Genomic DNA, 26,926 nt, shown 5'->3' with positions numbered 1-26,926 from the left:
TTAAAATTATCAAAACACCAGTGCCAGATGTACTGTAACAAAATTAAGTTGCAACTGAAATGGAAACGGAGCTTCTGGCTACCAGAATTTGAAAGGTCACAGGACACCGGGGGACAATGTGGTACCCCCCCAAAAAACAAACACTGAGACGATACCTTTCTTGGAAACAGATTAAATTGATGATACCAAGGAGGTAATGGCTAGCATGTATCATGAAGAGGATTCTCTGCTATTGGAAAGTAGTTGTCAGATGGGCTGGAGCAGGAAATGCACCTCATCATGTTTCCAGGTTTCCAGGGTTACTGGGTTATGCTAATCTGGATGAACCTATACCTGACTAGCTAGCCTGGTTGTATAGAATTCAGACTGGTCTGACAACCAGTGCTAGGATACATGGGAAGAAGAAACAGAACAAAATCCAATACCGTAAATAAGTTCTACAAAGCTCACCTCCTGTTTTGAGAGCAGCAGCCAACATTTCTCTACATTTCACTCGTACAGAATCTGAAGTACTTGGAGCCCGAGGAAAAGAAGGGATGAAGGAATCTGACGAAGCATTAGCCTCCTCTTTCCTGATGCTGGAGTTGCTACTGGAACTACTGAAGTAGGTGAAAACAGAAAAGTGGTATGAAATATCTTTTTTCCAACACGTTTCACCAAAGATCAAAACAAACTTTTTGTTTGATCTTTACATCTCATTCCCATAACAGAACAAAGATAACATTTATGCAATTATTTAGAGCTACAGATATTGTTAATCTTCAGTAAAAAGGATGTTTGAAATACTTGCTTCTATGTGACATGGGGTACAACAAGAATTTTACTAAAGAGGGGGGCCCAGATCCAGTGATCCTCTGGGCTCCCTTGTGCTGTAGTAGCCACTCCAACCCCTCCAGGTCCCACTTACGCCTCCAGCCCCCAAACATATACAGTTTACAAGGAATGACATGTGGGGGCAGAAACACAGATCAGTCCCGCACAATATTTGCATTGTAAGGGCACTAGCCCCCACCACGATGTTTTCCCCCGCCCCAAAGTGGTGGCCCCTCAGCATGTCCAAGTCCAGCAAAGCATAGGGAGTGGACATAGTCTATAGGGTATGGAGTCTCCCCCAGGGCCCCAAGCCCAGCTACAGTCCAACTTGGGGCGCCAAGGGAGACCCTTGGTGAGGTGGTATGTCAATGCAATGGTGCCCCTCCTGGCCAAGCAGAGTGTGGTCACTGGCTCACTCAGCTCAGCGGGACTGTCAGTCTATTCCTGGTACTCCAGAATCTGGAAAATCCTCTCTGATCTCTGGTCCGTCAAGTGATTGGTAGGGGAACCCTGGCCCACCCACTTAACTGGGTTCCAGCTCAGGGCCCTCAAGATAGACAAGCAAGATCAAAGTTCGCCAACTCTGTCAGTGCCCTGAGCTGCTTCCTACCTTCTCCTGGGCCTCTGCAGGCTCTTCAGTCTGTTGGTCCGTTCATCCCTTTTTGGGGTGTTGTCCTTGGGCAGCTCTTTAGCACTTTACTGACAGGAGTTCCTTTCTCCGGCCTGTTCACTCTCCGGGTAGCTGCCACTCCCCTCTACTTCTCAGCCCTTTTATCCTCCCAGCTGCTGTGAGGATGCCGATCAGCAGCAGCCAGCAATGCCTGTATTACCCCTTTTGCTGCTGGGCCAAGGTGGGGTACATACACCCCACGACACCCTGCTCCACACTAACAGCAAAGAGTCTGCTGAATCTGTTAGCACATTCTGGTTTTGTGGGAGATAGACTCCCAACAGGGTAATCTGATGGCTGATGCCATCAGTTCCACAAACTGACTGCTTCTGCACACAGGGGGAAGGATCTCGCTCCTCCCTGTCTATTGATGCAAAAGACAGTTTTGATGTTGTCCAACATTACGAGGGCATAGTGACTTTGAATGAACGGGAGAAAGGCTTCGCAAGCCCTTCAAACTGCTTACGGCTCTAGAAAATTAATGTGCATCCTGGATTCTTGTTATATCCAGGTGCCTTGTACTGTATGGTTGTCCACATGGGCTCCTCAACCCAACAGGGATGTGTTGGTAACAATCACCCTGTCCGGCACATAGGCAAGGAAGGGAATGCTCACACATACCTGGCAGGGATTCTTCCACCATAACAGGGACAATATCACTTTGGTGGGAACAGTCACTATGATGCTTAAGGACTGTAAATATGGAGAGTATACGGTTTGAAGCCATGCTTATAGGCAACAAAGGTGGAGCCTTGGAAATGACATGACATAAGTACATGAGGCCACATGGCCTCCGAGAGAGACAGAGGTCTTGACAGGCACTTGGGGATTGCTTATGACCTGTTCTATGATATTGTTCATAGCTTGAAACCTGTCCCTCTGCAGGGAAGCCCTTGCCATGACTGAATTTAACAATGCCCCCAGTGAAGTCTAAAGTCTGCATAAGGGTGAGGATGGATTTTTCAGCATTTATACTGATTCCCAAAGAGGAGAGAAGTTGCAGCATTGTCAAAGTTGACACATGGTCCTCTTAGTGTAACCTGGTGACAAGGAGCCAATCGTTGACATAGGGGAAGATTGTGAAACCACAACATTGCACAATTATATGACCTGATACTACAGAGCACACCTTGGTAAAAACACTGGAGATGGTAAGAGCAATACCAAAAGTGAGTATTCTTTATTGAAAATAGTCAGAGCCCAGAATAGTCTGAGAAAGCATCTGTGAGTGGGGTGGATGCCCAGGTGAAAGCAGGTGTCCATGTTGAGAGCTGTAAACCACATACCCTTTTTCAGGGATGGAATTATAGTTACCAACATGGCCATGTGAAACTTGAGTTTGCGAATAAAAAAGTTCAGATGGCAGAAGTCGAGAATGGGTCTCCAATAGCCCTTTTTAGGTACTAGGAAGTATGTCAAGTAAAAACTTCTCCCTTGGTACTGAAGAGGAACCTGTTCTGTTGCTCCCCACTGTAAGAGGGATTTCACTTCTTCTTTGAAAATGTTCTCATGAAAGTGGCCCCTAAGAGGGTGCTGGGGAAGCAAGTAAGGATGCAAACTCTGTTGAATAGCTAGAATGGATGACATTCTGAACCCATTTGTCCATTGTTTTTGCACTCCACGTGTTGAAAAATGGTGCTAGATGACCCTCAAAGGGTGCATGGGGTTCGGGAGGCATTAGACTTAAGATGTCTACACTGCAATGAAAAACCCACATCTGGCCTGTGCCAGCTGACCCAGGCTCGCAGGGCTCGGGCTGCAGGGCTGTTTCATTGCAGTGTAGACTTCTAGGCTTGAAGTCTACACTGCAATGAAACAACCCCGCAGCCCAAGCTGACTGACATGGGCCAGTTGCAAGCATCCAGTTGCTACGTAGACATACCCTTAGTGGTTTGTAGCTCTCAAGTTCCTGTCATCAGGTGATGAGGTGGAGGTTGGTGCCAAGCTGGTCAAAGGTTCTCCGACCAGGAAGGTGTGTTGTGGAAGAGGGAATAACAGTTCATTGCACAGCTCAGAATGTACCAATGGGAAGAAAGCCACTTCTGGTTTCAACAGCAGTACCAACTATGCTATTCGAAGTCAAAGCCCAAAGATGGAATGGGGGAGACACTTCTCCCAAAGGCCAGTTCCCCTAGTCGAGTTATATATTCTCTCAAGGAAGGACTTGATGGAGTGGGAGACTGAGTCTGGAAAGCAAAGATATCCGCAGGAGGAGCACAGATCTCAACTCTTTCCCAAGCAAGAGGGGTCTTGTCCGCCCAAACCAAAAGAGTCGCAGTAAAGAATCTGTGCCACAGCAGTTGAAGGCAAAGACAGTACCGAAGGTAACCAGTGCTCTCAGTGATCAGTTTTTGTCGGTCAGGTGCACCACAGGATTGTGTTTGGGACTACCAGAGGCCCCAGTGCCAGCAGATCACAATTTGGTGCTGATGGAGCCCTCGACTTGTCACATGCCCCTGAGACTTAAGATGTTTTAAGTTCTCTTGGGTTGAAGCTTATAGACTTGCCTGGTTTAGGCAGGGCTATATCAGATGTCTTCAAAGAGGATTTGGAGGATGACAACCTCATGCTTATGAGAATGCTCCTTGCTCTCCTGACAAGGCCCACTGACGTATCTGTAGGGCGGGAAACTTCTTCACTCTTGAATTGGGCCTTGTGGCAGGAGGCGCACTGCTTGCTGAGTAAGGCTGATCTATGGAGCAGAGGTTCCCTGGGCCCAGGTCTAATTGCGGTCTCATAGCTCTTCCATTAGGTGCTTCCTAAGTTCCCACCCTTCCCAGGTATGGTGGGGGGACAAAGGGCAGGTATTGCGCTGTCATAAATATAAAGGGAAGGGTAAACACCTTTAAAATCCCTCCTGGCCAGAGGAAGAATCCTGTCACCTATAAAGGGTTAAGAAGCTAGAATAACCTCGCTGGAACCTGACCAAAATGACCAATGAGGAGACAAGATACTTTCAAAAGCTGGGGGGGAGGGAGGAACAAAGCCTCTCTGTCTGTCTGCGTGATGCTTTTGCCAGGGACAGAACAGGAATGGAGTCTTAGAACTTAGTAAGTAATCTAGCTAGATGTGAGTTAGATTTTGATTTCTTTAAATGGCTGAGGAAATAAGCTGTGCTGAATGGTATGGATATTCCTGTCTTTGTGTCTTTTTGTAACTTAAGGTTTTGCCTAGAGGGATCCTCTATGTTTTGAATCTAATTACCCTGTAAGGTATTTACCATCCTGATTTTACAGAGGTGATTCTTTTTTACTTTTTCTTCTATTAAAATTCTTCTTGTAAGAAACTGAATGTTTCTTTTCATTGTTCTTAAGATCCAGGGTTTGGGTCTCTGGTTACCTATGCAAATTGGTGAGGATTTTTATCAAAGCTTCCCCAGGAAGGGGGGTGCAAGGTTTTGGTGAGGATTTTGGGGGGAAAGACGTTTCCAAACGGCTCTTTCCCAATAATAAACCCGGTTAGACGTTTGGTGGTGGCAGCGGAAGTCCAAGGGCAAAAGGTAAAATAGTTTGTACCTTGGGGAAGTTTTAACCTAAGCTAGTAAAAGTAAGCTTAGGAGGTTTTCATGCAGGTCCCCACATCTGTACCCTAGAGTTCAGAGTGGGGAAGGAACCCTAACATGCACCTTGCTACAATGTGGGCTTTCCCCAAGATAGTATAAGCAGCATAGGTGGTTATCACTGACCAAGAAGGAATGCAGGCAGGAACCACAAACTTTGAAGCCCGGAGTCCAGGGCATAGTCCAATACCCAAACAGGGTGTGCACTTTCACAATAAAAGTACTGCACTACAGTACTTGTATGACATGAATTGAAAAATACTATTTCTTTTTATCATTTTTACAGTGCAAATATTTGTAATCAAAAATAAATATAAAGTGAGCACTGTTCACTTTGTATTCTGTGTTGGAATAGAAATAATATATTTGAAAATGTAGAAAACATCCAAAAATATTTAAATAAATGGTATTCTATTATTGTTGAAACAGTGCGATTAACAGCACGATTAACTGTGCAATTAATTTTTTTTAATAGCTTATCAGCCCTAGTTTCTACCTAAAATGTAAGATACTGATTAAAATAGGCTGGTTATTGTTAAGACTCCTAGTATTGTAGAGTAAGAATGTTAAATAGATGACATCAGCAGGCAGGATGGATATTTTGACTACCTGACCCATATTGTGGCTAATCACCTGCCATTTTTTCATATTATTAACAGCAGAATTGACTTACCTTCATCCCTACCACAAAAGACCTGGATGACTATTTTGATCTACACTGATTGTCCAACCTTGATGACAGTGCAGGCATCACCACTTTTTAGACATTGATTACGTGTTTGATATAAGAACATGGCAGACCTCCCTAGTCCCAGAGATACTTGTACAAAAATTAAATATTTAGGAAAGCATCTATTAAGAAACTGATTCTTCACATTAATAATTCATCTGTTGTGCTAGTTCATTTTATATTACACACACACACAGACAGGTTCAAATACCTTTCTTCTCTTGCTTCAGGACTGTTTTGTGATGAAGATGCAGGTTCCTTTTTCTTGTCTTCAGAGTCTTTATCAGTTGACGGTCCATCTGGAAATGTACAAACCATGAAATAAACATTGCCTCTTATAGGACAGAAATAGCAGCCAAGTATAAGTTAAATGCAATGTAGTTTATTTCCATAAGATGGAATTTGAGTGTGCTCAATACCTGTGAAAATCAAGCCACTTATTGAGGCATTTAAGTTTGAAAACTCTGCCCTGATGATTAGAATGAAACAACCACATATTCAGTGCTTTTTTTTTTTTTTAAAGCACCATACAGTTCTATAGTTAAGTCCACACAGACAAGACCAAACAAAAAACTAGGGGATCAAAGGTTTAAGAGACTATCAAATAAAAAAAATGAATTAACTTAGTTAAAACTCATCACCGTGAATGAAGACAACAGAAAAGAAAACATAAAATTATCCAAATACAATAGATGCTGCATTAAAATAGAAGTGGTATTTTAAAAATCCTGAAGATTAAAATAAAAGAAAACCCACAATATATATTTATGTACTAAGAAAACTAAAACCATAAAAAGTTGAAAACTAGTCATTCAAGTACACTGTTAAAACACAACATTTGCATTTCTCATATAGAAGGAAAACTGACCCTTCCCCTTTTTTATGTATGAAGAGATAAGTAATCACCATAGCAACTAAAGAACACTTATCTGATGTATAAACAGGAAATATTCTATATATTCAGACAACCTCACCCATTCTTACATTCTCTACCATCAACTGCATGAATATTTTCACCAGGAATTTTAGAGTTGTATTAGCACTTTGTCATCTTTTTCCACCAACTGGCCTACAATTTCACTGGATGAATCTCATGTTATACTGATATGGAACAAACTGCCTAGGGAAGTTGTGGAAGCTCCTTCACTGCCAGTTTTCAAGAAGAGGTTGGATAGCCATCTGTCATGGATGGTTTAGACACAACAAATCCTGCTCGTTGGCCGGGGACTAGACTAGACGACCCTTACGGTTCCTTCTAATGCTTTGGTTCTATAATATCACAGGGCATGGCTACACTTGCAGATGTAGGGCACTTTCAGTTAAACCAGCCCTCGGAGAGCGCAGTAGGAAAAGCACTGCAGTGTGTTCACACTGTCAGCTGCAAATGCAGTGCGTGGCCACATTTGTGGCACTTGCAGAGGCATTGGGAGTGGTGCATTATGGGCAGCTATCCCACAGAGCACCTCTTCCCATTCTGGCGCTGTGGCTTGTGGGAAGGGGGTGGGAGGGTGCAGGGCATTCTGGGTCCTGTCCCAACACCCCGTGATGCATCGGTTCGCATCCCAGCAATCCCTCTGCTTCTGTGCATATTTGGCACCATCTTTCAACGTTTTTTGTGCTGCGCGCTCTGCCTTCCCTTTCAGTCTGCAGGAATGGAGCCCGAACTGCTGAGGAATATGCTGACGAGTCTCGCCAGCACATCATGTTTGGAAGTTGAGTTACTCCTTAAGATCCAAACTGACAGTGAGGACTCCGACGATATCGACTCAAGTAAGGCATACGACACAAGATTGCTTGTCGCATTCACGGACATGCTCATCACCGTGGAACACTGCTTTTGGACTCTGGAAACAAGCACTGAGTGGTGGGATAGCATCGTCATGCAAGTCTGGGATGACAAGCAGTGGCTCCAGAACTTTCGGATGAGAAAAGCCACTTTCATGGGACTGTGTGATGAGCTCATCCCCACCCTGCGGCGCAAGAAAACGAGATTGAGAGCTGCCCTGACAGTGGAGAAGCGGGTGGCTACTGCAATCTGGAAGCTGGCAACTCCAGACAGCTACCGATCAGTCGCTAACCAGTTTGGAGTAGGGATGTTGACCGCTGGAATTGTGTTGATGCAAGTTTGCAGGGCCATTAATCGCATTCTGCTCAGAAAAACTGTGACTCTGGGTAACGTGCATGACATTGTGGCTGGCTTTCCACAAAAGGGTTTCCCTAACTGCAGAGGGGCGATAGATGGGATGCATATTCCAATTCTGGCAGCAGCCCACCTAGCCTCCAAGTACATTAATCTGAAGGGGTATTTCTCTATGGCTCTCTAGGCGCTTGTGGATCACCGGGGGCATTTCACGGACATTAACGCAGGCTGGCCCGGAAAGGTGCATGATGCGCGCATCTTTCAGAACACTGGCCTGTACAGGAAGCTGCAAGCCGGGACTTTTTTCCCAGAAGTCAAAATGTCCATTGTGATCCTTGGAGACCCTGCTTACCCTTTAACGCCTTGGCTCATGAAACCCTACACAGGGAGCCTTGACAGCAGCAAGGAACAGTTCAACAGCAGGCTGAGCCGGTGCAGAATGACTGTGGAGTGTGCTTTTGGCCGTTTAAAGGACCGCTGGCGTTCTCTGTATGGGAAGCTGGACCTGGCCGATGGCAGCATCCCCACAGTTATATCCGCGTGCTGTATCCTCCATAACATTTGTGAAGGGAAGGGTGAACGATTCACTCAGGCATGGACCTCGTCGGTTCAACACCTGGAGGTTGAATTTGAACAGCTAGAGAGCAGGGCTATTAGAGGGGCCCAGCGCGGGGCTGCAAGGATTAGGGATGCCTTGAGGGAGCAATTTGAGGCTGAAAGCCACCAATAAGGTTTGGTGCCCTGCACAGGAGTGAAGTGCAGTGGTTCTAATGTTAGTAGGAATCTGTGTTTGCTACGCTTACTTGCAGTGCCTGTTGCTTTCCTGGGCTAAGGTAGCTTTTACTTTACGCAATAATAAAGAATGTTTTCAAAGCCAAAAAATCTGTTTATTGAAAAGAAAATTCATTTATTGAAAAGAAACACAACTGCTTTGGAAACAGACAGGGCAAGGGGCTGGGGTGAGGAACGGTACAATTACAGATTTGTGTATGTCCTGTTATTATACTCAGCCTTCCTGTCTGGAGTGCTGTGCAATGAGTGCTGCACTTCAGGATGGCTACACTGATGGGGGTTGAGTGCAGTGGGTAAGGGTCGTAGTTTTCAGGGCTGGGTGGTGAAGCTACAGGTGTTGGAGACAGCTGGTGGCGATAAGAACCCGGATGTTGGGGAAAGTGGGTTGGAGGTGACATGGGGGCACAAGGGAAAGAGTTTTGGGATGCAGGCTGCAGGGGTGGGGCAGGCATGGTAGTGCTCTGCCTGCATGGCTACGAGCACCTGGATCGAGTCCACCTGGAGCTCCAGGATGCTTATCAGCCGATCCGTGCTTTGCTGCTGGAGCTCCGCGCTTTTGTGCCAGCAATCCGCATTCTGCTGGTGGATCCTCCTTTCACTCTCCCTCCACTCCTGCGCTTTTAGATTCTCGTTGACTGCTGCATTACTTCATGCAGCATGTCTTCTTTCCTTCTATGTAGCCTCTTCCTGAGTCTTTGCAGCCTCTCGGCCGGTGATAACATGGATGGCTGAGATCTCAAGGTTGCATCCATAAAGGCAAAATGCAACACTTAACAGAGGCAGCATTGTTCACACCAGACAGAGCAATGATTCCCCCATACTTAAGGACGAACACAGTGTACACAATAGCAGAATTTGCCCGTCCCAAAGCGAGCACACACAACCCACGGGAGCCCCAAAATGGTGAGTAAGCACAGGGTCCAGGGGGAATGATTCTTTCACAGCTGTACTGTCCTCTGGGTTTCTGTGCCTTGGGGAGAGCCAACAGTTGCAGGGGGCCCCTATACTGAACGCTGTCCCCCACATTTTCCACAGGAGTTTGTCCTGGAAGATATCTCGCTGCTGAGGGTGATCTGGGAAGCAAGGGAGGGTCTTCTACTACAATGTGGCTTCTGCCCCAGGCCCATATGCAATGCCCTGTGTGCAGCAATGGTCCCCCAGCCCCTCATGGCACAGCGGCGCAGACATGTTAGCCTGACTGGGTCAAGGACCACAGTGGTTCTCCCAAGAAACCGGAGCAAGCGCATTGCCCAAGTTCTGGCTGAGACCTTTGAAGAGATCACTGAGGCCAATTACCACGATGTGAGACAGCACATCAATGCCCTATTCCGCATCTAGGCATGCATGCAGCCCTAACCCTCCTCGCCCCAAGAGCCTGCACTGAACAATTTCCATCCCAAAATAAAAGCCACTTACCGGGCACCTCCTCTGGTGTTTGTCCTTCCCCAAGCACCAGCCGCTGCGATTGGCTACCTTCCTCCTGGCTTGAGAACAGTTCCTGGCTACATGCATCTAGGGATTCCGGAGTAGCTTCCTCCGCCTCAGCACCCTTGCTCCCGCTTTGCTCCTCCTCCAGCCTTGCTGAACTGGGCTCTGAAGTGTCCACGGTGGTACTGAGTGCAGGTGGGGTCGCCTCCAAGTATCGCGTCCAGCTCTTTGTAGAAATGGCAGGTCACAGGGGCAGCACCGGAGCGGCTGTTTGCCTCGCGGGCTTTGCGGTAGGCATTCCGCAGCTCCTTCACTTTAACCCTGCATGGCAGTGCGTCCCGGTCATGGCCCCTTTCCATCATGTCCCTTGATATCTGCCCGAAGACATTGTAATTCCTAGGCTGAAGCGCAGCTGGGACTGGACAGCTTCCTCCCCGCAAACACTGATGAGGTCCAGCACCTCGCCACTGCTCCATACTGGGGATCGGCAGGTGTGTGGAGGCATGGTGACCTGGAAAGATGCGCTGAGAGCACTCCACGCCTGGCTGAGCAAAGAGGAAGGGGATTTTCAAAATTCCCAGAGAATTTAAAGGGCAGGTCTGACGGTTGGTCACCTGATGGCAGGGCAGTAGAGTTCAAACTGATGACCAGAGTGGCTAGAACAGGCATTGTGGGACACTTCTGGAGGCCAATCAGAGCGCATTAACAGACCAGGGAGTCCACACTGGCGCTGCAGCGCTCCAGTGGGGGCGCATAAAACGTTATTCCACTCGCCGAGGTGGAGTACCAGGAGCGCTCTACCACGGAGTCAGAGCGCTCTACGTGCCTTGCCAGTGTGGACAGGTCATGAGTTAGAGCACACTGGGCTTCTTTAATGCGCTCTAACTCGCAAGTATAGCCATGCCCACAGGTTACTGATTCACACATAATTCTCTGATACATCAGCAGCAGACTGGGAAACTTTCTTAACAGTCACTTTACATAAGGAAGGTGGGTGGAGGTGAGAGTGGTGGCTGACAATTTAAAAAATGCCCTCCATATTTTAATATTCCCGCAAGCACTAATGAAATAATCTTGAAACAGACAATATACAAGTAATTTCATTTGTCAGCAATTTACATCCAAGGAGAAAAGATATTGTAGTGGCACTTTGAGAAATAAGAAGCTATGAGAGAAGAGCATCATAGAGAAGCAGGAATAGAGCAAGAAATTCCAGATGATGAAGTATGAGAGTCACGAAAGTCTGTCTGGTATGGTTTATAAGATTTCCTTATAAAAAGACAAAACCAGGAGAGATGTTTTGACACAAGAGTAAAAGGACTGGTTTTCATCGTACATATTACCTCCCTTTTTCTGTGGTGCAGATATCAGTAGCTACATTGGGTATGTCTACACAGCAAAGAAAACATCTCCCTTGTGGAAAGGTCCCAGAGCTCAAGCTCCAGTCTGAGGCCAGAAGTCTACACAGCAATGTAACAACCCTGCCGCCCCAGCCCCGTGAGCCTGAATTGGCTGGCATGGGCCAGCTGCAGGTTTTTCTTTGCTGTGTAGACATACCCATTGTCTGCAGGAATATAAACTATGCTTCCTCATTGGAAATCCAGGCTGTATTATTGAATGATTCTTTTTGTAATTACACATTTTAATTTACACAGGGTAGTTTGCAGATGTAATATGCGGTGTGAAAAAGGACTCAAGAATGCTGGGGAGAAAAAACAGATTAACTATTTGTCATGTATGCAGCGTTGTTGTAGCCATGCTGGTCCCAGGATATTAGAGAGACAAGGTGAGTGAGGTAATACCTTTTATAGGACCAACTTCTGTTGGAGAGAGAGAGAAAAAAACTTTCAAGATTACACAGAGCTCTTCTTCAGGACTGGGAAATTAAGGCCAGGTCTACACTACAGGACAAGGTGAAAAATCCACACACCGGAGCAACACATTTATACTGACCAAACCCTCACTGCAGACAGTGCTATGTCAACAGGAGAGCTTCTCCCATTGACACAGCTACGGCCTCTCAGGGAGGTTAAGTACGCCGATGGGAGAAGTTCTCCCATCGGTGTAGGAGCATCTTCTCTTAAGCACGACAGCAGCACAGCTGCACCAATGCAGCATTTTAAGTGTAGACCTGCCCTGTCACTGCTAAATACAAGGTTTGAACAGATTGTTTAGTATAAGTAGTTAACACATATTTCAAGGGACCATTCAAGCTGAAGTGGCTCATTAACAACTCTCCAGTAAGAGGGAGGAAAGGGAGGGAGGGAAGAGCTGCAGGGGCGGTTAGTAGGTTATAGATTGTTGTAATAAGCCATAAATCCAGTGTCTTTATTAAGACCATGATTTTTAGCGTCTAGCAAAATTATGAATTTAAGCTCCAAGGCTCGTCTTTTGAAAGTGTTGTGCAGGTTTCCTTTGAAGATGAGGACAGAGGTTTGAGAGTGATCACTCTATGAAAAGCGTTTACTCACAGCTGATAGGGTGTTTTTGTCTTTTATCATTTTCCCGAGTATAGTGGTTGTTTGGTTTCACTCACATAGTTGCTATTGTGATAGGCATGTATAGGAGGTCGGGGGTTGTTTTAAGGCCAGAAGAGGGGATTAGGGAAAGATTTCTTTCAGGATGGGATCCCCACTGAGTATGAGCTGTAGTTTGATGATACCTCATATGGGCTCCAGTTTCGGTGGTAGGTGACAACTACAGGTGTGCAGTCAGAGGGGGTTTTATTTCTGATTTTGAAGCAGGTTCTCTTGGGGTATTTGGGAAGCCCCCTCCATGATGCAATCTACTTCTCTTGTGGAGTGTCTTTGTTTGGTGAAGATAGTTGTGTGTGTATTAAGGTATATATACACCCACAACTTTCTCCCCTTCTGGCCTTCAAACAACCCTCCAACCTCTCCAAGCTCCCTGCAGATCAGGACAACTCCAAGCGGCATCAAACCCTGCCAAAACAGATACAAAACCTGTAGACATATCTCCACTGCTACAATGATCAACACCTCCCTCCCAAACATTCAAGATCCAGGAGTCCTGCACATGCCTATCACAATGTGTGGTGTACCTCATCCAGTGCAATAAAAGCCTCAATAGTAACTATGTGGGTGAAATCAGACAACCACTACACTCTTGAATGAACTTACACAAGGAAACGATAGACGACAAAAACACCCTATCACCTGTCAGTAAACATTTTTCACAAAATGAACACTCTGTATCTGACCTCTCAGACCTCTTCATCAAAGGAAACCTCTACAATCCTTTTAAAAGACGAGCCTGGGAGCTTAAATTCATAACTTCACTAGACACTGAAAATCGTGAACTGAATAGAGAGACTGAATTTATGACTTATTACAACAATCTCTAATCCACTAACAACCCCAACCCCGCAGCAGTTCCCCCCCTTCCTTTCCTCTCTATGAGTGGAGGGGCATTAGCCGGCCACTTCAACTTGAATGGTCACTTGAAATGTCTGTTAACTACTTATGCTAAACAATCTGTTCAAACATTAGCTTGTGACACTCTGATTAAGTTTCCCAGACCCGAAGAACTCTCTGGAAGCTCAAAAGCTTGTCTTTCTCACCCACAGAAATTGGTCCAAGAAAAGATATTACCTCACCTACCTTGTCTATTTGTTATGTAATTATTCACTTGAGCAATAGTCACAACAGGCTCTTCCCTCCAAAGGTCAAACTTTCTATGGGAATTCAGAAGCTTTTCAGAAGTTTTTATTCTATTTGATGTCTATATATTATATATATATATATATATATATATATATATATACATACACACACACACACACACACACACTAGTATTGCCGATAGTAAAAAAGTTACAAACACAAGGATATATAATTGGCATTTGGTTTTGTTCAAAATAAAGTTACTGGAGAAAATTGGTAAGTGTCGTCCTTTACATAATCTAGTCTGATTCATTACATAAGGTAAGGATCTTATATACAGAATGCTTTGGAATCACTTAACTTACGTGTGATTTGGCTAGTACTACAATTATTCTTCTGTTTGCACCCTTGAAGAAAAACTCAGAAGAAACAAAACTGCTAGTTCATAAGCATTTAAACTTTTCTTCTGCATTCATTTCAAAACTTTTTCTCCCCCCATTCTTAGTTTCATTAAGGGCAATAAAATGTATCTTACAATTATCCAATAATGTGCACCTCCAACCCAGTAAATAATTAAACAGAGCCCCTATAAATGTATTCTAAAAGTTCCTGCATTTTTTTTCCAGATAGGTACCTTCAGGATTCAGTAAAAATAACTCTGAAATTTCAAGCTGCATTGTAGAATATTTAGATTTTACACATTCTTAAAGGAAATTGTCTGGATCAAAGAAAGTAAAACACATCCTGAAATCTAACCTGACATTTGCAGGTTAGGATACTTCATGGTATTTGCTATAAAATAATATCAATTAAGTGTCACTACTTGCAAAGAATTTTTTCCTCTCATCACATGGCTGAAAGATTTTTTTTTATGACCTCCAATAATACAGTTTGCATGTTCATCTGAACTGTATCCACTTGGCCTGTGTAGCTTCTAAGGTCTTCCAACCATTATCTGCACTTTGTAAAGACTGATCTTGTCCTGATCTTGCATCAAGTCTCCTTTCAGAAGATGCTCGGAAGCCACCACCTGAGAGTCTACTAACCAAGCTTCAAAAATATTGTAACCAGTCTTTGTTTTCACACTTCATGTGGTTCTCATCAAGAGAAATTTTGATTATGCTTTGAGGTTCAGAACCTCACCTGATTTCTTTTAGGTTCTCTCTTCATTCTTAAAAGTTCCAAAAAATGTTTAATTTACAAAGTATACACAACCTGTCAAGTAAAAAGATGTTTATAACTGAATTTTTGAACTTAACAACTCTCAAAAGATTTCAGAGCTCAGAACAGTTAACAGCTGTCCACCTGTGTTGCCATCTTTGACGATACCCTGTTTTACAAGCACTACAAACAGCATAATTGAAATAATTTGTACAACAGCCTGACATACAGTATTCTGAATTCTTCTGTGAAAGTCAAAATCAATGCCAACACAAAATGAAGTCCCTAACTTTTCCACCCTCTTGGCCCAATTACACAACTCTACAGTGCACGACAATGTAATTAATTTTAAATTCCAATAATGAGTTGGAGTTTATAGCAGTGAACCAACATTCGCCCTGGTATGCCTGAGAAACAAGATTTACACAGTGATCAAGGAAATCGGTGATCGAGTCAGTTCTGTGCATGATCAATGCTATGTTTTCACATACAGAAGTGATTTTAATAGACCCAACAGGATACATGGGTGCAATTACACACATTACTCTTGAAATAATAATAATTGGGGTTCTGGATACAGTGTGGTCACATCTCTCCATCTCAGAAAAAAAATTCAGTTTTAATTACCACCAGTACAAACTCTTGCTATCAGTTTTCAAATTCTTCAAAACTTTAGTGTCATTTGATATCAGTACAGTTACATGCCAGAATTGTAGCCAGCTAGCATTTTTAATGGTAGTAAGAATGATCTTTTATTGAACTTACAGTAGAACCTCAGAGTTATGAACACCTTGGGAGTGGAGGTTGTTCATAACTCTGAACAAAATGTTATGGTGGTTCTTTCAAAGTTTACAACTGAACATTGACTTAATACAGCTTTGAAACTTTACTATGCAGAAGAAAAATGCTGCTTTTAACCATCTTAATTTAAATGACACAAGCACAGAAACAGTTTCCTTACCTTGTCAAAATTTTTTTTTTTTTTTTTAAACTTTCCCTTTTTCAGTAGTTTACATTTAACACAGTACTGGTACTGCATTTGCATTTTGGGAGAGGGGAGGAGGGGGGTCTCTGCTGCTGCCTGATTGCGTTCTTCCAGTTCCAAATGAGGGGTGTGGTTGACTGGTCAGTTTGTAACTCTGGTATTCGTAACTCTGAGATTCTACTGTATTCAAAGTGCACATAGAAATAGGTTAATTCTTCCTCTAAAGGGAAACACTTTCATATGTCTCAATATATTCTAACGTTTAAAAATCAGTCACTGTCAAGGTAAGGATTGGTAAAGACAAGCAGAACAAATACACTGAATCCAAAGGAACATTTGTTATGTTCTAGAAATTATTTCTGCTTTGATTTAATCAAGAAGCTCTTTGCCAAACTTTAAAGCCTGGCATGTCGTTACTCTGAAATCTACACTACTCAGTCTTTCTGTGGGTCAGATTTAGGCAAAAGTAGCTAGTCTCACAGCTACAAAGTAGATGCCAAAAGTTGCAATGTTTGCTTACTATGGAGAGACTGAAGTTACCAGTGCTCCAGTCAGATGACCTTTTCTTATCCTTATTGCTACTATTTTTGAATATTTTCTTCAATTTATGAGAATTTTTAATCTTCCATTTATGTCTTTTGTCACATCAAGAAACGACAACATAGATGTCCTCTGAACTATTTATCTATATTAGGGGTACTCTTAAATATATGGACAAAAATGTAAGGTATATTACATTCAGACAAGGCCGGGGAATTAGAAGTTTGGTGCAAAATCTGAAATTCAAATACATTTTATCGTCACTTTCTGCATTGTAATTTGAAATCTCATCCTATTTACTGTTAAAATCTTTGCCTCACTGTCAGAATTGCAATGTATTAGTTTATTTTTAAAGCTATATTCATCAGACTATGAACTGGTGATTAATCAGCATTTTTATTATCTATCTAAGATCTTCCCCCAATTTCTAAAGTATGTCCAAGACCTTCCCATTTCTTCAAAAAACCTCACTAACAAGAGAGATCTACTACACCTACTTGTTAGTGGACATTAGACAATATACTCCTGGAGTAGTCATTTTGATCTCTAGTAATTAAAAATCTCAACATAATCTCAACATAATTTAAAATTTAGGAGAAATAAGAACAACTCTAGCTTATCTATGGTTTGTTTTTAAAAATATTTCTCCAGCTTTACGATCCTGAGGAAAATCCCAGTGGAAGCTATCTGCAGTTCTTTCAGAATATTTTCCAATTAATTATTTGTATTAGATGGGAGAAAACATCTTCACAATAATTGGAAAATATTTCTCTCCTCAAAAAAGTTTGGCTTTCCAGGATATTTTGAGATTGTTGAAAAAGGAGAAACATGTCACTGGAAAAGTAGATTAAAGTTAAGATGGTTGAAATGAAAAAAATATTAGCACATTCTGCAGGTTTGCACTGAAAATGATAAAGAAAATATCATTTGTTGCCTAGTGATTGGGATAATTTACTGATAATTTGTAACAAGTTTTGGAAGGAAGGGTATATTTTCAATTTATTTATATCAGAACAGCAGGAATTTACATTTTGAATAAGAAACAAAACCATTTTGTATTGTTCTCTTAGTATTTACCAGCATTTTGCTCAGTTGTTTTTTTACGGAATCAAATTCCAGTTTTACATAACAAGTAGACAGAATACATGGAAGACTTCACTAAGTTTCATATTGACATAAAGGCATATAAAAATATATGCATTTGAGTTTATTAGGTTACATTTACCAGTGACATCAGATCAAATTATTGGTAAAGTACATCTCTTGGTAATAACAAAACAGGACATGATTTTAGAAGCTTGTTCACCAGAACACTTGCTGTACTTCTGCCTTCACAAAATGCCTGCTCAACCAGGTATTAGAGTCCTATATATTGTTTCATGCTTTAATTCAGCATATATAAGCCTTTACTTTAGAAACACCCCCATTAAGAAGACTCCCATAATTTGTCATTTTTTATTGAAACACTTTTCTAAAACGGATGCCAAACCATTCCTGCAATCATTTAGAAAAGAGCGAAGGTGATGAAATTAGATTGCCTTGAAATGTATAGCTAGCTAACTTGGATGACAGCTGGCATAGCACACTTGTCTAAACTGAAAAGACTTCTATTAATCCAGCAGCTCTTGTAATTTCTGTAAAACAAAAGCAGACCTCACATTTTAAATATTAAGCTACCAGAAGAAACTCCCTAAACTTAAGTTTATGTGAATGTGAGATGAAGCCACGAATAAGTTATATGTATTATCAGCAATGTTCCAAATAAACACGGTTCATGAGTTTCAGTTTCAGGTGTTTAAAACTGCACTAAGATGACAGTGATGTGATTTGTCCTGGCATAAAAAATGTTGCAAGAATAATTTCCTTAGATGTGTTAATAATTAGTACACAATATTTAAAGGAATACTATTTAAGTTCCATTCACTTTATTCAAGTGCCTTTAATGAATACTGAGGTTTCAGAGAGTGAGCAAAAGGCATACAGAACTAGTTAGACTTCAGTTTTCTTACTATAAGATTGGAGCTATGTACTAGTCATAATACTAATAGCATTAAGTCAACTTTTGATTTTTGTCTTTTCCTTTCCTATAGTTTATGACCCACTGACAGTTAAGATTAAAACCCTTTAACACCTTGATGTGCAGGTACTGTAAAGACTTTGGAAGGCAGAGAATAGTTGATCCAGACAAACAAAAGGTCAGTAGGTTTTAATGCTGCAATAAGGCCACTCTGGAACTTAGTTCAGTAGCAAGCAGTGAAACTGTCCAATAGATATTAGTCATGTCACAGAGACGTGCTTCACGCTGCTCTGTTCTTAGCAACTCATTATCCCAATGAAGCTACACTGACTATGGCCCTTAAGGGGACCCATGAGTAATGCAGTGATAGAGGGCACAGGGAAAATGAAAATGATACAGAAAAAACTTCAGTACTGAAAATGTGAGAACTGGTGAGCCAAGAATCAAAATGGTGGCAATAGTTTATAATGCCCACAATACAAATGATTAAATGCCTGAGGGAGAAGGAAGATTGTTAAAAAGCTTTTTGCAGTCATACCTAACAGCTTCTTCCAAGACTTGATGAGAGATTTTGCTAAAGATGTAACCTCTTCATCTGTGCTTTGCTTGCGTATTGCATTCACTGACATTCCAATTCTTGTGGACTGCAACAGAAAAAGATATACATCACAATTTGTGAAAGACATTTAACAGATACAAAAAGCTAAGCTGCATTTTGACAATGCAAGGTAAAAATCTAAGCATCCAGTCAGTTGTATCCCTATGAAGTTGACTGAAATTACTTTATTAAGTTGCAAATCCTTACTGAATTGATTTTCACAAGACATCCTGCACATTTATACTGATAAAACACATTAATAAACTTTTCTTGATAGGAGCATGCAATCAAAAAAAAAAAAGTTCACTTGGAACAAAACATATGTTTTATGGTTTAAGTGGCGGGGGGGATCATTCAATATATTAGATAGAGGTCCATTCTAAAACAGGAAAATAGAAATTGCATCACCTGACGTTATCCTATCGGATGACTTTTTTTTTTTTTTAACTGCTATGTTGCCCGATACATTTAAAGCTCCTTTAAGGCAATGTTAGTGTATTAGAAATCTGCTCTCACAGCACAGGATCCTATAATATTTCAGTACCCTTATTATTCACAAGAGTGATAAAGGCAGAGTACAAGAGATGGGACAACATGCATAGACATATCTATGTACATAAAGAAATCCACCTTTTCTATGAGGCTGCATGATGACTGATGTTCTCATTTTAGGGAGCCAAGAAACTTCTCAGGGACAAGTAATTTAAGAAACGTACATTTAAAATGTCAATAGTATCCCCAAGTTTCAATATTTATACCTGTTAGTAATCAATGGCATATTGTAGCTGCCAACAGATAATTCCCACTGTTTTCCATTTTGACTGGAAAACTGTTTTTAAAACGCCATGTTTATTGTCTGTTTCCTTGCCCTCAAAGACAGCTTAAGAACTATTGCTCATATTTCCCGGAACAATTCATCTTCAGACAGACTACTGAGTATTTCAGCCTGAAAAGAGGAAAGTTAAAAAATTCTATAAGAGAGGGTGTTTACAATTAAAGCTATTATGCAACTGAAATTACAGCAATGGCTTGTCAAAAATTTAAAATATTAAAATGATTTACAGATGTTTGAATAGTGTTAGAAATTATGAATTTCATAAATTTGATCAATTTAGTTCAGTAGATCTTGGGTGGGATTTTCACAAGCAATTAAGTGACTTCAAAGCACAAATCCCATTTACTTCCCATGAGATGTGCTCCTAAGTCACTTAGACTCCTTAGAACAGTTGCTTTCAAACTGTGGTCCGTGGACCGCTGGGGGTCTGCAGGCTACGTCTAAGGGGTCCATGAAAGGTGACTAATGAAAATAAAGTTTCATGTCCCAGAAAAGGCATTCCATTTTTCTGATCAACCAAAAGCATGTTAATACCCCCACCTACAGGTCAAAGCCCAGAAGCGTTGTCATTATCACAGATGTCCAGTTTAGTGCCCTTTCTCAGGCTGCATCAAATGCCGTGCCAAGGACCTGCAACATTTGAATTCTGCTCAGTCACTTTTCAGTCTAAGACTTCTATGGTAGGGGTCTGCAGACCACACGTTGACTTTCCAAAGGGGTCTGCACCTCTATTTGAAATTTTTTAGGGGTCTGCAAACGAAAAACGGTTGAAAACCACTGCCTTACAAAATCCCACCCTTCGGCAAATAGCTTGGAAAAAAGCTAAAATATTGATGGAGAGGATCCTAAAACATGACAACAAAGAATTTTACGAACATTCTGTCCTTTGTGACTTATATATTGTATACACGATAAACTAGCTTACTAAAACCCCAAGGGCAACTGCCACCTACAGTGTTAGGAAGAGATTCTTCTACAATCCATTCCTTTTATAACTTAGTGGGTGGGGTATAATCTCAATTTAGCACAATAATTTGGTATTTCTTACTTTAATATACTCCCAAGTTATTCAGAGATCTATCGATGTAGAGGGATATTTTTCCAATTTCCCCTCTTCCTCCTGCTCCAAAACTGAAACATCTGCCAAAAAAAATTTAATACAGTTTTCTAATTTGATCTCAGATTACTTTCTGCTAAAAAAAAAATACCAACCTTGCTTATATAATGCTATCCTGTCTTTATTGCCAAGTTTTAACAAAGGTTCAGTTACTCTTACTTCGAGTCATTTAAGCCATTAATGCAATGTATATTTCTCATATTGCTTTTAATAGGCTTACTTTTTTTTGCATTGCTTTTTGTATTCTTATCAAAGAAAAGAGACCTTCAAACATCTTAGGATCTAGCTGCTATGACTATTTATTCTATTTAACCTTGTAATGGCCTGGTATTACTATTTTTCTTCTTTAAAGAGAAAATTAAGAGGGTTTTTTTTTTTATTTATATTGGAAGTGTTACACATTTGTTCCTCTACCCCATGCCCTTCACCCAATCAAAATCCCAGTACCACATTTTTGTAAGCAACAAGGAATAGGACAACTGCTCAAGTTTCTAAGCAGGTGATTCCTGCAAGGTTTTAGTAAAGGAAAGTCATCAAATAACCTCAGGCCTCAGAACTGGGAAATCTCTGACTTAAAAAAAAAGTGTAATTATTAAATTTTAGACTAAAGGAAATGAGAGGCATGTTTGGCAGAGAAATGCATTGGTCAAAATGTAGCATGATATGGCTTATACAGAGCAGTGATCAAAATCTTAACCTATCTGGCTTGTTTCCTCAAAGTCTTAACAAATTAAGCACTTTATTACTTAACCAATGAAGTAAACTATCCACCGTGATTTTTTCCAAAGATATTCCAATCTTTATACTTCTTTGGGGGGGGGGGGAGGGAGAAATGTGGTGAGGAGGAGTTTCTTTCTTTTATAGATCCCATAAATGTCTCAGAAGGAGTCTACACTGCTACAAGCATCAGGTAAGATAGGAGAGGCAGAATCCATTGGACAGTGATAGTGCCATCCTTCCCTAAGAGGGAGCTACCTATCAGCTCAGAGAGCAAAGAACACTATATTATTTTGTTTGGTGGGTTTTTCCAGTATCTTAACCTTATATGTAAACCATAAGAAAAATCCATGATTAAGTCAAATCTGAAATGTTAGCTTAATATAAAGTTACAAGCAACAAGAAACTGAGAATTATAAATTATGTTTTGGCACAACAGATTGGCATTTTTGGCCTTAAAGTATGGCATTTCCTTCTTTGATCATTTAAGCCAATTTACCGCAATAGAGAGGCAAAGGAGATAGGTTAGCAATGTACGTATCAGGTATGAAATCGATATTTCTTTGGAACTATGAATTGGAATCCCAGTCATCAATTTGTTTCATCAATTTTGATGCAGTTAAAAACAAAGACCATGCTTAATCCACATGGACCCTGAAGGTCTCTTGCACTAAGCGAGGAATTTGTCCTGCTGGTTTTGGTCAAAGTTTCTCCATCCTACCTCAGGCACTGTGCACCAGTTTATCTATATCAATCATGGCACTGTGCACCAGTTTATCTATATGGCCACCATCTTCCCACCTCATAGATGGGTGGACTCTGGCAGTAGAGGAATTTATACATAGTTTGTAAAGCACTTTTGGATCCTTCACAGACTTTCATAGCTAATAAAATTCTTTGCATTTAGTATGTTAAGTAGCAAATATAAAACTTTTTAAAAATGGATGGTATTTTTCTGCAATGTTAACTCATCCACATTGGATGCATGTGGACATTTCAAATCCCTTTTCTGTAAAGAGCAACAATATAATTTATAAGTGTAATCCACAAAATATACAGGATGTACAACATGGCAAGGCTAGCGCTGCCACTGAAACCTTAAAATTAATCAGGAAATGCAATTATCATCTGTGCAACCATAATGATAAAGTGTCATTTGGAGAGACTGCATTTTACGTACAACGCCTCTAACTCAAATTGTCACAGCGGCAGTGTGCACTGCAATGTCACAAAGGAGATAGGCCTTCATTAGACTCTGGTAAAAATCTTAGCTGCCTATTGAGTTTTTCACAATTATTATACATCCAACTATTTTAGCCCAAGAGCTTATTCACTGCTGAGTAACATGCAAGTTTCATAGTCCATCTGCTCTTAATCATACAAATAAAGTGTGGAAATTCTTCTCTTAACAGAGTGGGGAAAAAACCATTCAGCTTCATAACTCAGACACAGCTAGTAGGGTTTACTTTAAACTTACAACCAAGAAAAATTCATTTTTTGGCTGAAACTAGATTATCGAAAGCATTCTATTAAAGTTATAAGCAAGTAAAACTGAGTTGTACTTGAAACAATCCTCCAACCTTAATTATAGCACTTGTTACCAAGAGCTACAATTATTAAGTGTTGCTTCCTCATGGGACAATGCCAAGAGCTTTGCAGATTCTGGAAAATTTCATCATCAAAGATTTTTTTCCCCTCTCGATGAAAGATTACTTGTGGCCCATTTAAAGCCTAGTTTTCAATTAAAGGCATACCGGAAAATAGGTAAAGCTCAAAAAGAGAGCTAGATTGTACACCACTCTCACCTCACCCAGATGCAAGGGGGAGCAAGGGAATATTAGGCTCCCCCACACCTTCCTGCATAGCTGTATAAGACTTACCCTATTCACAGACTTAGATACAGGGAAAGCAGGAAGGGGCTGCGTACCCAACATATCCCCCCTGTGAACAAATGCAGGGCAGGGTAAAACTGTGGCTCCACTCACTTATGATCTGATCGGTGGAGCTGACTAAATCCAAGAGGGAGAGAGCATGCTACACCTATAAAGGGTTGTAATAGGTTTCTCTCCTTCTTTAGTGCAAGAGCACAGCAGATTTTTGCCTCCAATATACATCTCTGAGACACCCTACTCACAGGCCGACATAGTTGATAAGCTGCCTTTTGCTTGGGCTGTGCCTCAATGCACAATCTTTCTAGCCCATATAACTGAAACAGAAAAGTTTTAAAAGCATCTGCAAGGGCTTGCTTCTGGACAAGAGCTAATCTAAAAGAGTTGTCATAAGTTGGTGTGGAGGAAAAGACCACATAGTAACTATGGTTCTTTGAGATGGTTTGTCTGTGTGTATTCCAGTTATGGTGGTGCATGCAAACTGACAGAAAGAGTCAGTCTAGGTAAATGGACAATATATTGTTTTATTATTTGCAAAGCAGCACAGGTGTACAGTACTTGACAGGCAAAGAGGCAGTTCCCTACCCCAAAGGTCTTGTAATCTAAATGAAACCTTTTCAACTGTACACTGATGCAAGGAACAGAGAATATTCTGGTGGACCTCAGATCTGAATCTAAGAATCTCTTAGGTTTTATTTTTGCCGTTTAAAAGCTCATATTTAAAATATAACAGCAATGTAAAAGGTTTACCTGTAACAACTCAAGGGTCATAGGTATATTCTTAAGCTCCTTTAGCAAATCCAGTGCCCCAGCCTGTAAAACATGCATAAAAGTATTATTCAAAATATATTTTATTTCCTACACAGTTAACTTCTAAAATGTTTAGCAGAACACAAGTGATCTCTCTTTAAACTCCCACGGTATAAGTTTTAGTTTTGTGAAAGGTTCCAGATTGATAACTCTGAAGACTTAAATCCTATTTATCCACAGAACAAGCTTAGCACAAGAAGTGACACTGCAAGTCTCTCCAGACTCTTACCATCAATGTGCCTCGACCCCAGTTCAGAGATGCTATCTTGGGGGTGAGAGCAGTTTAGTCCCACACCATTTAGTTTCTGGTCTCTCTATTAAGATTACCATGTAACGCCATTTGTGGGAGTGGTTAAAGTCACATCAATACTTATACCTTGGGAAGTGGATTTACAGCAGACTCATTTCACTCAAGTTCCCCAGACAGACCTCACACAGCAGCATGTTTCAGTCTGTAATGAACTGGGCTAGATTAGAATAAGCAACCTGAAGATGAAGGCTCTATACATCCCATTACCAATCCTTAGGTAACCAGTTCCTCTCCCAGAAATATTTCTAACTGGAATTATGTTGGCATGGGTAGAATATATTTCTTTAAAGGTATCAAACACAGGTAACCAGATTACAGTATTTTACTACACACAAGTGTAGTTTTCCCCTTGGGATAGTGTTTATTTTTCTAAATCACTCAAAAATTCTGCAAGTGAAAAAAGTTGAATGAGGGCTTTCTTTCAAGCTATAGCTATCTGCAACCACTCTTATCACTACATTCATCTCCAATCTAATACCCAAAATCCCATGCATGTACTGCAAGTGGATCTTTCAGACGAAACCTTAAAATGAGGTTCTGCTCCTAAAAGTTATAAATTGCAGAGCATGGATCCATACTTGTCTTAATCCCACTAAATCAAATCTAATCAGTTTACATGTGAAAACTCTCTCTCTCCAGTGGACAACACTGCAAACTCAACCTGGAATCTGAGTTTTTTCTGGTTCATGTATCACTAATGTAGATTCATCACCTAGTTCATTTTGTAGTTGATGCATGCTCCAGAACAGTTCACTCAACTATGCTGCACTGAGGTTAGACCTACTAACAGTTTAAAAAAAAATACCCCTAAACTTTAGTCAATACTGTAAGCAGCTATTATTCTGAATACACTGAGGAAGCAAGATTGACTGAATAAGCTGTCACTTTTAGTCACACTCCAGGGGAGGGGAAAAAAAAAGTTCTCTCTGAGATGCATGGACATTAAGGATCCCATTGCAGTTTTATCAAGGTTGGGTGTTTGCCCACATATCTTGGACAAAATCTTCCCCTTTCACCTTAATGTAGTGTACTGTGCTGGTGGCTCCCATCCCAGAATGGCTACATTTGACTTGTATTTTATATATAGGCAAACTTCAGCTAACAAGATTGTGGTTAACCAAAGTCATTTATTTTACCCAGCGATACTATATGCTTATGAGCTCTTAATTGGTGCTACAAAGGAACAGCATGCAAGGTGGATCCTGAGCAAATCTCTGCCTAGTCTCCCCTGGTTCCTAACAAAGGAGAACTCCTGTCCTGTGAAGTTTAGAAGCTCTGTTGAAAAGAAGGTTTACAGAAATGGATCTCCCAATATATAACCCGCCAAATATCTGAATGCTTCCATAAAGTCTAGTGTTTTCCTAAGGATGAAAAAGGCTAGATACATGTAAAGTATGATAATCAGCTGCCAACATTCATTAACAAATCCTCTAACAAACTTCTCGTGATACAGATTTTATATTTATTACTAATTATACTAAATTCCATGTCATTTTTTTTGAGGGGGAAGGGAAAGGGAGCACAAGGAAAGGAAAGAAGGGGAGGGAAGGCCCAACTGTATCTCACCTCTGTACTCATGATTCAGAAGCCTTAAAGAAGCAGCCTTCTGATTCTGTACACCTATACACTTAACCACCATCTCCAAGCAATGCACTGTTTTAAAATGAACCCTTTGCTGCTAAGAAATGTCAGACTGCCTGGCTTGGAGGCCAAAAGACTTTTTCTGCGGATATAATACAGCAGAGGTAGCGACAGTGCAATCTGTCTCCCACACCTTCTCATTATACCTCCTTCTTGAACCTGAAGTATCTCCAGGAATTTAAGTGTACTTGAGTTTTCCTGTGTAGTTCAGGGTCTATTCAGTTTTGTTTTCCGCTAACAAACAGCCAATTAGTGCAATCTATAGTTTGTGATACAGACACCTGTCCACTAGGTACTAGACAAATCAATTAATTTCAAAGACTCAACAGTTATCAGATTCTAAAAATTGTCACTAATAACCTGGATGTACAGCTACCCAGTCCCTATAACAATTCACTTTTTACATTATACCCTCGTTATTTCTCATCCTCTTTGGATTATGGGCCATTTTATTTTAACCACTGATCCTATATACTTCTGCAAGTCTCCTCCTTTCTAGACACCTCAAAAATAAATAAATAAATAAACGTAGGGCTTGTCTGCCTGTACAG

The 26,926-nt window shown here is 41.1% G+C and overlaps 1 protein-coding gene across 1 annotated transcript in view; it reads right to left on the bottom strand.

Annotated features, from left to right (window-relative positions):
* Window positions 1–26,926, bottom strand: part of TCEA1 (transcription elongation factor A1) — a 56,986-nt gene that overhangs the window by 17,623 nt on the left and 12,437 nt on the right. The window contains exons 2-5 of the mRNA XM_074944375.1: window positions 24,365–24,427; window positions 18,997–19,102; window positions 5,984–6,071; window positions 451–599 (exon numbers count right to left, since the gene is read on the bottom strand). Coding sequence (XP_074800476.1) covers window positions 451–599; window positions 5,984–6,071; window positions 18,997–19,102; window positions 24,365–24,427 — 406 coding nt within the window. The remainder of the gene's footprint in view (window positions 1–450; window positions 600–5,983; window positions 6,072–18,996; window positions 19,103–24,364; window positions 24,428–26,926) is intronic.

The sequence above is a fragment of the Natator depressus genome, chromosome 2 (assembly GCF_965152275.1).
Source record: "Natator depressus isolate rNatDep1 chromosome 2, rNatDep2.hap1, whole genome shotgun sequence".
NCBI classification, from domain to species: Eukaryota; Metazoa; Chordata; order Testudines; family Cheloniidae; genus Natator; species Natator depressus.
Note: the sequence above shows the minus strand (reverse complement) of the source record. Positions and strands in the feature narration are given on the sequence as shown.